We start from the raw sequence: 12,871 nt of genomic DNA on the forward strand, positions 1-12,871 counted from the left end.
CCCAGGTTTGAAGCTGGATGAACCTGGATTTGAATCCTGACTACTATTTACAGGCCATGTGAACAAATCATCACACTTCAGTTTCCTTCATGTAAAGTGGAGTGGATGATAACATTTACTTCACTGAATTATTAGATACAATAATGGATGAGAAGCACTTGGAGTAGGAGTCGGTGTGTAACAAGTAATCAAAAACCTTATTTATTTATTTTTTATCCCCCTCCCCCCCCTTGTTTGCTTGCTGTCTATTCTCTGTGTCCATTTGCTGTGAGTACTCCTGTGTCTGTATTTTATTTTTTATTTATTCCCCACCCCCTCGTGACTTGCTTGCTGCACGCTCTTCTGCATTTTTCTTGTCTCCCTTTTTTGTTGCATCATCTTGCTGAGTTGGCTCTCTGTGATGCTTGTGGGCCAGCGACTCTCTGCTGCATGTGCGCGGGCGAGCCTGCCTTCACAAGGAGGCCCTGGGATGTGAACCCAGGGCCTACCCATAAGGTAGCCGGGAGCCCAACTGACTGAGCCACAGCCGCTTCCCAAACCTTATTTATTTTGAAACTATTTTTTCACATCTCAAGGCTCCTTTTCTTTTTTATCTGTAAAATGAAATGATTGGAGAGGTATCTTTAAAGTCCTTTCTAACTCTGAAAGGCCATAAAATGCATAATGTAAATGTCTCAGCAATTATAGATGAAAAGGAACATTACATTCAGAGATGATTCAACATGCAAAAGAGATGTAGAAGAAGAGTGTAGATCAGACTAATTAGATTTGAAAAAATTCTTGGGTCTAAATATACATTCTATATAAAGCATGTTATTGATGCTTGAAAGATGATAATAGTAACATGATGTCATCCCAGCTTGTGGAAATAATACTACACAAAAATAATGTGCTAACATTAAATGGAGTTTAAGTCCTTTAATGACCTAGGCATTAGCTTCTGAAACATTGTAAGGTCATACATATATCTCTAAGAATTAGTTAGGTTGTTGGGAATTTGCTCAAATTCAAACAGTGCCATAGGCCCACATTATTCCATCCAGTCAACAAATATTACCAAGTACTGATTACAGGCCAGGTACTATGGTAAGCAGTGGGAATAGATAGAGGAAGTAGTAAATCACAGTGTTTAAGATCATGGACTTAGAACTTCGAAAGACTTGTGTTGTCCTGGTTCCATCGTCTACTACCTGTGTGGCCTTAGATGTGTTATACTTAACTTGCCTAAGGCTCGGCATCCTCAGTTGTAAAATGGGAATAATAATACCAGCTATGTCTTGGAGTTGTGAAGATTAAAAAAGAAAATTTGCATAAAGCACTTAGCACTATGTCTTGCACATAGTAAGAACTCACTTTATCATCATTATCTACAACACCATCATCAGGGATGAAAAGAATTCAGAACTCACTTTAGAAGACATTAACACAGGCTGGTGTTTTTTGGAGAGTAACTGAGAGACAACAGTTCTGAGCTCAAGCTTCTGCACTCACTGCAAAATGAAATAGGTCTTTTATAGTACAAGTCTACATGCAGATGGGGAAGGCATGTGACTTTAACAGAATGCAGTGCTTAAGGCAGATAACAAAGGAACAGACATTCACCATGTTTATCAGTAGAGAAGGAGTTACATATTCACAGTGGCTACCTAAAATTACGAGTGTAGTCAAACTTTCAGCTTGTCCTGAAAGTTTCTGAGAGAATAGGTTCAGCATTTTTGATGCAGGGTTTACTGATTTCACAAACAACTAGTTCCTGAGGCTTGCGTTTTAGCTATTAGGAATGGAATGTTGCCCAATACAGGTTGTTTTTGAGTGATCGTTATTTACATCCTTGTTGCTTTTTATCCCCACCAAGTCCTCAGTTTTCTTTTCAGAACTCCACACTGCTTTATTCTGCTTGCTTCTCTCATTTCTGCAGAACCTGACATACCCAGCTTTTACTTGCCTTCACACTTTCCTGTCACCTGTTCATTCATTTATTCATCCTCATTCATTCAGTTTATCTATTTAATAAATATTTATTAAATACCTATCATGGGCCAGGCACTGTTCACTCCCTATGCAAACCCACTGACTCCTGAATGCACCAAGACATCCCTTTCTGAGCTCACTCCTTTCTTTGTGAGAACTCTGCATCTATATAGCTCATAGGAGATGTTCACCAATGGCTAACCTGGGTGCCTGGCTTTTGCTGGACTTGTGCAGAATAAGAGATTGAAAATTCTGTTCACCTTGGACTATGTTTCAGAAGAAACTTGCTTCAAATGATCCCACTTTCGACAGGGACACAAGTGACCAGGAAATACTGAAATAAGGTCAAAAATAATGTTTAAACCAAACACAAAATGATAGGATTTAGTTCCTGTTGAACATTATTCTTGAAGCCTCAGTTTAGAATGTGTCAAATAATTTTGCAAGACATTCCTTGCAGGCTGGTCAAACTGGTTGAAGATATTTTAATCATCCCTCAGTGATGGTGAATATAATTTTGCCCTTCTGACAAGAAAGAATCAGCAGATCTGGAAATGACTGCATAAAGATTGAATGAATGAGCCACTCAGACCCTAAACAGAGAATTTTGCTTATGGCATTACCAGTTGCAATCATTCAAGAAAGAATCCTTCAACTAATGCATAGTAGTAGCAAATTCTTTCAGGAAAGGCTGTAAGATTGCTGTAAGATTCTTTCCCTGGAATGTAGTTAATTTAATATCCCTTTTGTTGTAAGGTTGTGATATGGAGTGTACTGTTCCACCCCATCTCCTGAAGGTGTACTGACAACTGGAAATAGTAAATACAAAGAATTGGAGGAGAAAATATTAGGAAAGAAAGAAAGGAAAAAAAAAAACAAAAAAAACCCACTTTAATTCTCAAGTGCTAGAGATGCTGTGTATAGGATCCAGAGGGGAGAATGACAGGATGTTGGCAGCAATTTAGAATTGGTAATATTCTTGAAGCTTCCATGTATCTACTCAATATGGAAATAAATCCCAAAGAGCATTTAAAAGTGATTATTTTTCACCATTCACTTTGAGTTGAACAGTTTGTCTCAACAGACAAGGAGAGCCTGTCAGTTTGCTTACTTAAGTGATCCTACCTGCCCCATTTCTTCCTCCAAAGATGAGGAAGACCACATTGAAGAGTTTGCCCTGATGGTGAGAGCTTTGGAAGCCACCAATAAGCTTGACCAGATTCATGACTTTGAACCCATTTCAGTATGTAAAAGACAAGCTATTAAAATAGAGTAACACCTTAAAGGTTTTTCTATGTATACACAAGGATCTGATAGCAGGAAATGCTGACAGCAAAGAGATGATTATGAAGGGTTTATTATATTCATAAAGATAAGATGAATTAAAATTAACTCTGCTTTAAAAGTTAACCAATAAGGGATGGTATATATGGGATTCCCCTATATTTTCGATGTAATGCATATATATTCTAAAGTTCCTTTAAAAATAAAGAAAAAAAATTTAACCAATGAATGTCCTCATACACAATATTAGGTATAACTTTTTTCTTTGTGGTTTCATAACACCCGGGTAATGCTAGGAAAGAATGACTTATCTAAATGAAATGGTCCTAAAATTTTCCAAACATGGTAGGAAACATAGTAAAAATGTATCCTTTACTGAAAAGTCCATTATGGTCTGAATGATTCAGAATACAAGGCAAAAATATGGAATCACGTGAATCCATATTATTTTAAGTATATTTTTGTCAATATTTTAATAGTAAACTAAATTAGAATCATGTTTCAGTGCTTTCGTACAGTCTCATGTTTATATCTTTGAGTACCATCTGACTATTTCAGTTTATATGGATGAGTTTCATTCCCACATGGATTAAACTTTCTCTTATAGAACATTTCATGAGAGATTCTGAAAGACTACTCAATGTATAGGTTACTAGTATGCTTGTTTGCCTTGTTTGATACAATTGTGTAATATAAACTGTTTTTTTTTGCAAATCAAATTATATTTTTAATAAACCAGAGGTAATTTTTATTCAAAAGTCTAAGTGACTCTCATAGATTAAATGGGAATCCTGCAGTAGTTCCTTTTGTAAGGTGAAAATGTTTTCATGAATGGGACAATTATTTCAAATGTTTATTTTTTAAATTCTAATTTTTACATTTTGGGTTGAAAAGTCTTTTTTTTTTTACATTGACAATTATTGAAATATTATAACTAGCACATGAATTAATGAGAGTCATCTTCGAAAACTGGTTATGTGGAGTACCAAACAGCAATGATACCTTATAAAAACTATGAGATATGTGGGGCAGTTTGCCCCCATGTTAGGTGCCCTAAGTTCTTCAGGTATTGTGTCCACTTTTGATAGGTTTTCCATTTTCTCTTTTTCACCATGCTGTCAACTGCTTCAAATTGTTACTGTCAGTTTATCTGCCTCTAGCAGTTTCCCTGATTCTGAAAAACAGACAAAGTGAACATCTTATTATGGGTTTAAAGTAAAAGCAGAAAATACCCTCTCAGTGAAGATTCAAAAGGCTTTCTGCAAGTCAAATGCTTGAACTCTAGATCAAGGACTTGGGTGGAATATATTTTGACAGCAAATAACTCTCGCTCTCCATTCCTTTACTCTTCAATGTGTTCCAGAGAGTTCAGGTTGCTGGCAAAATGACTCCTAGATTACTTAATATTCATAATACATAATGATTGTTACTTGATTGTTATGATTGTTTCAAGTAGAGTTTGTCTATAAAAGTAAGATACATGTTATAAACTATAAGATGCTCCATTTCCTTTACCATCATTAAAAAACTTATCCATAAAAAGACTCATGCAAAGAGAAATAATCCTCTCTTGGAAATTACTTGCCTCAAAAAACTGAAGAAGAATTATCTTCTTAAGTCATGTCCCCTTGGAACTGAACTTTAATATAACAAAGATACTAGTGTTTTCCCCTGGGAGTCTCCCTTTACTAATTTCCTTGAACAACACCCTTGATTCCCAGAAACCTTCTGTTTACAAAACAAAACTAATTTTCTTGAGCTGGCTTGTTTGTCTACTTGGAAAGAATTACTTTTATTTAAGCCATCTTTGTTGAAGTTTGAAATAAGTACTAAATTGATTTCCAAAATTTCATACTTAGGCTATATACCAATTCAATAGCCTTTCTTTGCCATAAATATGGATGAGTCCACCTGTATTTTTAGGAGTTTTTATTAATGCCTGTATTATTTAGGATTAGGGAAGAGCTTTACCCAAAATACTGGATAAGTGAACCGTCCCTCCCCAAAATGATGAAAACTTGGTTTGTCAGCCTTTAGTCTCAATGATTCCATATCAACATGGTAAAAACTAGGCCATTTAATAGCACTTCTAAAACCACTAGAAATATAAACTTTTTAAAATTAGAAATATAAACTTTTAAAGCCTTTCTGCAAATAAAAGACAATATATAATGAATTTTTTTCCTCCTAAAATTTCCTCAGTTTTATTGTAGGAAATACAGATAAGCAAAAATATGAAAACAGAATCACCATAGTCTTAACACTCCAATTAATCATCATTAAGAATTTCTTTTAAGGTTTTAAAAAAAAGATTTATTTATTTATTTCTCTCCCCTCCCCCCCCCCCCCGGTTGTCCCTTCTCTGTGTCTATTTGCTGCGTCTTCTTTGTCCACTTCTGTTGGTGTCAGCGGCATGGGAATCTGTGTTTCTTTTTGTTGCATCATCTTGTTGTGTCAGCTCTCCCTGTGGGCGGTGCCATTCCTGGGCAGGCTGTACTTTCTTTCGCGCTGGGCAGCTGTCCTTACAGGGCGCACTCCTTGTGCGTGGGGCTCCCCTATGCTGGGGACACCCCCGCGTGGCAGGGCACTCCTTGCGTGCATCAGCACTGTTCATGGGCCAGCTCCACACGGGTCAAGGAGGCCCGGGGGTATGAACTGCAGACCTCCCATGTGGTAGACGGATGCCCTAACCACTGGGCCAAGTCCACCGCCTTAAGATTTTTAAAATTTCTCTCCCCTTCCTCCCCCCCTGCCCCCATTGTCTGCTCTCTGTGTCCATTTGCTGTGTGTTCATCTGTGTCCGCTTGCGTTTTTGTCAGCAGCATCAGGAATCTGTGTCTCTTTTTGTTGGGTATTCTTGCAATGTCAGCTCTCTGTGTGTGCGGTGCCACTCCTGGGCTGACTGTGCTTTTTTGCATGGGGCAGCTCTCCTTGAAGGACTCACTCCTTGCGCATGGGGCTCCCCTATGTGGGGGGCACCCCTGTGTGGCACAGCACTCCTTGCCCACATCAGCACTGTGCGTGGGCCAGCTCAACACATGGGTCAGGAGGCCCTGGGTTTGAACCCTGAACCTCCTATATGGTAGGTGGATACTCTATTAGTTGAGCCAAATCTGCTTCTCATCATTAATAATTTGATATATATTTTTGAGAGACTGGATGCATTTGATGTTCTCTGTATTAACCAACAGATCTTCATGATTCTACATGAAACTCCTAAGTGCTGTTTGGTGATGATATAATAATTTTTCAGGTTGAAATATTCATGTGAGAAATGCTTTTTTTTTTTAAAGGAAGTATATAAAATTAGTTTCTTCTTACAGACTCTGGTTGAGATATTTCAAAATGTTGGTAACACCAATATTGCTGATTTCATTGCTGGATTACTCACCATTATCATCTGTATGGCAGTAAAGGAATTAAATAATCGATTTAAACACAAAATCCCAATCCCGATTCCTATAGAAGTAATTGTGGTAAGTAGAATGTGTAATTAGAAAATCAGCATTAACTGGGTTGATGAGAAAGGAATTATTAAAATCAGTGGAGTTTTTTACCTCTTCTTGTGTTTTATTTCAGACAATACTTGCTACTGCCATTTCATATGGAGTCAACCTGGAAAAAAACTACAATGCTGGCATTGTGAAATCCATCCCAAGGGGGTGAGTTTGGCATTCCTCTTAGGCAATACTAGTATGTTAAATCAGTACTTTCTATTTAAATGAAACCTTTTATTACAAGCTTAATTTTATGGGTGATCCTTCAATAGTCTTATTTGCATGTAATCTTGAAGAAGTACCCATTTGTGCAAACCGTTGAACAGTATGTGTATAGATAAAGTTTAAGCCATTTATTTAAAAACAGGACCCAATGCTCTCTCTTCTTTTCCATTTTCTTAAAACATGGCAGTGCATGTACAATTAACAACAGACTCCTGATTTAAACTGGTATGTATAGTAACAATGCCCCATAAATCCAAATTCCATTAATTGATTCAGGGAACTTATTTTTGCTGCCCTAAATTACCCTTCCTGACCCTATAGAGAGCTTTCCTGCCTGTTCTCCATCTCCTGGGAATGGATCCATAGCCTCGGCCCTTGGGTTTAACCAAGGTTACTTTTCTGACAGACCCTTGCTGAGCTTGGTCACCTAATTACCCTGCCTGGCCCCAAGAATTACAAGTTCCTCCATGAAGGCAGTGACCCCATTTGTCTTGTTTGGTTGTTTCCCTAGTACAGGACCTAGCCCATAATCAGAAAAAAATATTTTAAAGGAACAAATGCCTAAGCATATGTCATTATAAAGCCACAGAAAGGCCTTTGTTTCCTGATCTCACTTGGTAGCACAAACACAATTCTGATGACATTAACAAACTTGAAAAAGAGAATGGGGTGGAGAGAAGTGGAAAGAGTAAGGAAAGTAGTGCTGAAGTGGTTGAGGTGAGTACAAGAAAAGGAAAAGAAACAAAGAGAAAGATTGTGATATCTTACCCTTTCATCTCCTCCCCCCTACAAACTTTCAATAAAGGGGTAAAAGCAAAGCTACTGGTGGCAACTTCCTTTTATCCTTTCGAGGGTCAGGACCGTATGTTAGAATTGCCGTGTCCTCAATAACAGTGTCCCACTGGACAGCCATAAACTGTGACTCTGCACCTTGCTCTCTCACTCCCTTTCCTGACAAAATGTTCAGTTTCCCCCATGTCCAGACAGTATGCTGCTACGATTCCCCCAAACCAAAAAGCCCTAAGTCACTAAGCTTTTTCTTAACCAACAGACTCTAACAGGGCCACCCACAACATGCCTTTCTTCTCAGGCAACTGATCTTTATCCTGCAGCCCACAACATGTCCAGTTGCTGACTCATCACAGTCTAGGTTTTTCTTTTATCTCATCTGTCATCATTTCCACCTCATAACAAGACGGCCTACTTTCTTCTCTAAGTTTTAGTCACTGCTATCTCTCCTGCCTCAACTCTGAGCACACCAGTGGCCAGTTCTCTCCTTACCAGTGCTAGAGGTCTCTTTGTCATCATGTTTGTTACCACTGTTTTTAAAGTGTTGTGTGCTTTGCAGTTGTACTTGGAAGTGTGGCACAATGGAAAATAGCAGGGACAAGGCCAACAAAACCACAGAGGGTTTTTTCTAGTTGTTTTCCAAGGGCCACATTTCCCCTTTGGCTAGAGTGGCGGTGCATTTTCCAAACAATCAGGGCCAACCTGAAGTAAAAATGTGCAGTTCCCATTATGTTTATCATTCTTGCCTCTCCTTTATGGGGCCTCTGATCTTTCAGGGGCTCACCTAGCCCTGTCCTCATCTTTTCAGGTAAATGCGTGTTCACATTCTTACTGCATCACAGGATCTTGGTAGTGTTATCTCATGATCTGGCCAGAGTGTGAAAGCTGGCTACAGCCAAACAGGGCCACTGAGTGAGAATTTGGTAAGAGTTATGTCCACTGAAGGAGTGCAGGAGAAAGGGGAAAGGACCACATAAAGGTCATTAGAAGATGTCCAGCCAGGACTTTAAGTTGAGAGACTTGGGGCAGATAATTGGAGCCCTGAAGATCCGGCAAGATAGTACAAATGGGTGATAGGAGTATGGCAGAATCAGGTTGTCCAAACGTTTACTGTAACATGTCCTAACAGGTTGTACTAACATTGTGTAAATACTAATTAAGTACACACATCATTTAGTCCTCTCAGGAACCCTATGAGGAGAGTATATAGTTCCCATTTTATAGCTGAGGAAACTGGGATGCAGTAGGGTTAAAATTTTTTCCAAATCATAGACTAACTTATGAAGCTATGGGGCCAGAATTCAGGTCCTTTGATTTCAAGTCTTGGCTCTTTGCACTTTGTAACCATGGGGAATCAAGGATCTAGAACCTGGCAGTGGGGTGTTATTAAAACTAAATTCACTGCAGGACCATAAAGTCTTCATGACAAGCCCCAGTTACTTTACCTAGGACTGACTGGATCTCACACTTAAGGAAGTGAGGTACAATTTCAGATCCTGACTAGCAGGTGATGTGTTACTGAGTCACACAAGTGCTGGATCAGGTTTCCTAATATCCTGTCTGCCTACAACTAGGAGCCATTCCAGAGCCTACCTGTGGTTTAGGATGTGAAGTGGGGTCAGTGAACCTCACTTGTGGGCACAGGAAGGATATAAGAGCAGAGAACAAAACAGAACTTCTTTCTAGGAAATCATCTAATATCTAGCATTCATATCTAGACCTATTAAGTAATCTTGAGCAAGTACTTCACTTTTCTGAGGCTCACTTCCCTTATCAAAAAATGAGCAAGGTAGAGCCAACAATATATGTGATGCTTACAGCTCTAAATTTCTATGATTTTTCTTGGAGAATTTTATTTCTCCTTGAATTTTACCATTTCTAATTATAGGGTAAAAAAATGTAGTTCCCTATTATGGGAACTTCAGGCATAAATGAATTAGATGGGGAGATATTTTTGGTAAGACCTCTGGATAATCATCAAAATATATATGAAGGGCCTTCCCCCAAAATTTTAGTATGTGGGACAACCTCTTGATGATAAACTACTAGGCTTATTTCTTTATATGGTTTGTAGAGTAGCTCTGGTTTTGTCCTTTGGATAGAAGTATCTAACAAACAGTAGTCATTTGACCCCACAATCACTTGGATATTTTAGTCACTGTGACTATGGAGCACTCTGATAATTAAACAAATTTGTTTATTTTGACTTCAGGAAGATTTTAAATATCATGACTCTTAAGATGCGGATTTTCTACTTAGTTCTTTTAGCATCTTATCTTTGTCTCTTTAACAGACCTGGTATCTCTTTATATGCCATAAATCTTACTTCATGGCTAGAATATCTCTTAAATTCAAAGACCATTAGGGTGAAATTGTGTAAGGAGAAATGCTAATGTGTGTAAAGGTATGGCATGGGGTTGTAGGATATTAAAGAATCCTCAAAACCAGGTTTAGTTTTGTCAGAGGTATAGATGGTGCAGCTTTGGTAGGCTCTCAAATAAGGGACAAAGAAATCAGCTGGTGAGATCATATCAACTTCTAATTAAAAACCATAATAGCACATGCTACCTCTTAAGGTCTCTTAGGTGCTCTTTGTTCTCTAGGATCGAATACTTTCATGTCTACCATGAGGCTGAGTTGATATAATACTTGATGAAATGGGAAAAGAGAACTGTGGTCAAATCTTCACAGCCTTTTTCTTTAAAAACTCACTAGGTTTTTGCCTCCAGCACTTCCATCTGTGAACTTGTTTTCTGAGATGCTGGCTGCATCGTTTTCCATTGCTGTGGTGGCTTATGCTATTGCAGTGTCTGTAGGAAAAGTATACGCCATCAAGTACGATTATACCATAGATGGGAACCAGGTAAGAGCACCCTTTTTCTAAAATGGTTTTACAGGGCTAAAAATGGGAAGAAAACATAAATGGGGAAGATTGTCTTCTTCCACTGATCCTTACTGGGCTGCGTTCCCTCTTGTGCTTGTGAATTTGAAGTTATTTTGAAATACGGACACTGTATCACTTAAGTTTTATAAGAAATAAATTGAAGCAATCCTAATTTTAAGAGGTAATTCAGAGGTATGAATAACATTCAAATTTAATGTATTAGGGAATAATAAGAATTCTTCATGTAACCCAGTGTCTAGTCTAGGTAGGTTTTTAAAAAAAATTCTTCTGTGATAACATATACAACTTAACATTTCCCATATTAATCACTTTCAAGTATACATTTCAGTGAGTACATTTTGCGTGTGTGTGTCTGTGTGTGTTTTAAGGTTTGTCTCTATAAGACACTCCTATAATAGAGCCAGCACTTATTATATTTGCATCCAGACATTTTTTAACAAACATAAACTCCTTCGCTGCTCCTCTGTAAACTCTAAACTTTCTGTCTCTGCGAATTTTCTATTTCTAGTCACCTGTTATAAGTGATATTATACAATCTTTGTGTTTACATGCCTTGCTTATTTCACTAAGCATGTTTTTAAGGTTTCCCATGTTGCAGCATGTTTCATAACTTCATTCTTTTTTTTCAGATTTTTAAAAATTATCTTTCTCATTTTAAAGACACATCGATCATTCTTATGCCAAATAATAACCCATTTTGTGTATTTTGTTTACCCAATCTTTTGTTGATGGACACTTTGGTTGTTTCCACCTTTTGACTATTTTGAATACTGCTTATATACACATTGGCTTACAACTATCTCCTCAAGACCCTGTTTTCAGTTTCTTCAGGTATATACCTAGAAGTGAAACTGCTGTTTTGTTTGGTAATTCTCTTTTCAACTTTTTGAGGAATTGCAATGCTACTTTCCACAGTGGTTGCACCATTTTACATTCCCATCAACAATGCACCAGAGTTCCAATTTCTCTGTATCCTCTCCAACACTGTTCTTTCCATTAAAAACAAAATAGCCAATCTCATGGGTGTGATGAAATATATCCTATTGTGGTTTTTATTTAAATGGCTAATGATGTTGAGCTTCTTTTCATATGCTCATTGGCCATTTGTATACCTTCTTTGGAGAAATGTCTATTTAAGTCCTTTGCTCACTAAAAAAAATTTTTTTTGCCCTTTCCTGTGGCCTTTTAAGATTGATTCAGTGCTTTAAGAGACTAACGCAGAAGGGTAAAGTAAGTCTCCATAAAACTCAGAGAAGAGATGATAAAAATCCTCTTTAAATCCTGTCTGGAGTCACAGCTGAGAAGAAAACAAACAAACAAACAAACAAATAAATAAATAAATAAATAGTTCATAAATATGAGGGTCTATTTCTGAACTCTCAATTAAAAAAAAAACTGAAATACTTTTCTTACTTTTCCAGTATATTACAAATAGTCAAAAGTTAATACCTGAAATTACTAAAACTCCCTCAACTGACTTTAACTTTATTACAGAACTAGGCTCACCCTTGTGTATACCTGCCCTTGTGATGGTAACCACTCTACTCTCCTTGGTCTGAATCCATAAAAACTTTTGTTCCCGTGGTTTGGGAAAGGCAGACTTGAGGTACTCCCATCTCCTGCCCTTCCTTTGGTGTTAATAAACCTGCTTTCTCTCAAGACCAAAAAAAGATTTTTTTTTGTTCTTTTTGTTGTTGGGTTGTAAGCCATAGCCTGTTTTTGTAAATAAAGTTTTTTTAAATAAAATTTTTAGGTTGAATTTCATCGATTTATCTATTCTTTCTTTATGGAGGTACTGGGGATTGAACCCAGGACCTCGTACATGGGAATGAGGTGCTCAACCACCGAGGTATACCCGTTCCCCATATGGTTTTTAATAGAACACAGCCCTGCTCACTAATTTACATATTGTCGATGGCTGCTTTCACTTTACGAGAGATATGCCACTTATCAGGCAGTGAAATAAACATTTTAGCAAAGGATCCCTCATCAATGTGAAATTCAATTGGGAGCAGTGAGGCCTCTCTTAGATTCTATTAGATCAAGCTCCTGATGTCTTACAAGGATCCCATGTACTTTTTTTTTTTTTTAAAGATTTATTTTTTATTTATTTCTCTCCCCTTCCCCCCCCCACCCTGGTTGTCTGTTCTCTGTGTCTTTTTGCTGTGTCTTTGTCCGCTTCTGTTGTTGTCAGCAGCAC

At 37.7% G+C, this 12,871-nt stretch overlaps 1 protein-coding gene and 1 non-coding gene across 3 annotated transcripts in view; both read left to right on the forward strand.

Annotated features, from left to right (window-relative positions):
• SLC26A4 (solute carrier family 26 member 4) overlaps positions 1 to 12,871 on the forward strand; it is a 57,357-nt gene that overhangs the window by 15,146 nt on the left and 29,340 nt on the right. For both annotated transcript variants that reach the window (XM_004459138.4, XM_058297159.1), the window contains exons 7-9: positions 6,579 to 6,731; positions 6,835 to 6,917; positions 10,482 to 10,629. In XM_004459138.4, coding sequence (XP_004459195.2) covers positions 6,579 to 6,731; positions 6,835 to 6,917; positions 10,482 to 10,629 — 384 coding nt within the window. The remainder of the gene's footprint in view (positions 1 to 6,578; positions 6,732 to 6,834; positions 6,918 to 10,481; positions 10,630 to 12,871) is intronic.
• LOC111764304 (small nucleolar RNA SNORA26) lies at positions 11,849 to 11,970 on the forward strand. Its single transcript, XR_002796950.1, has one exon. It is a non-coding gene; the product is annotated as a small nucleolar RNA SNORA26 (small nucleolar RNA).

Source organism: Dasypus novemcinctus, chromosome 5 (assembly GCF_030445035.2).
Source record: "Dasypus novemcinctus isolate mDasNov1 chromosome 5, mDasNov1.1.hap2, whole genome shotgun sequence".
Taxonomy (NCBI): domain Eukaryota; kingdom Metazoa; phylum Chordata; class Mammalia; order Cingulata; family Dasypodidae; genus Dasypus; species Dasypus novemcinctus.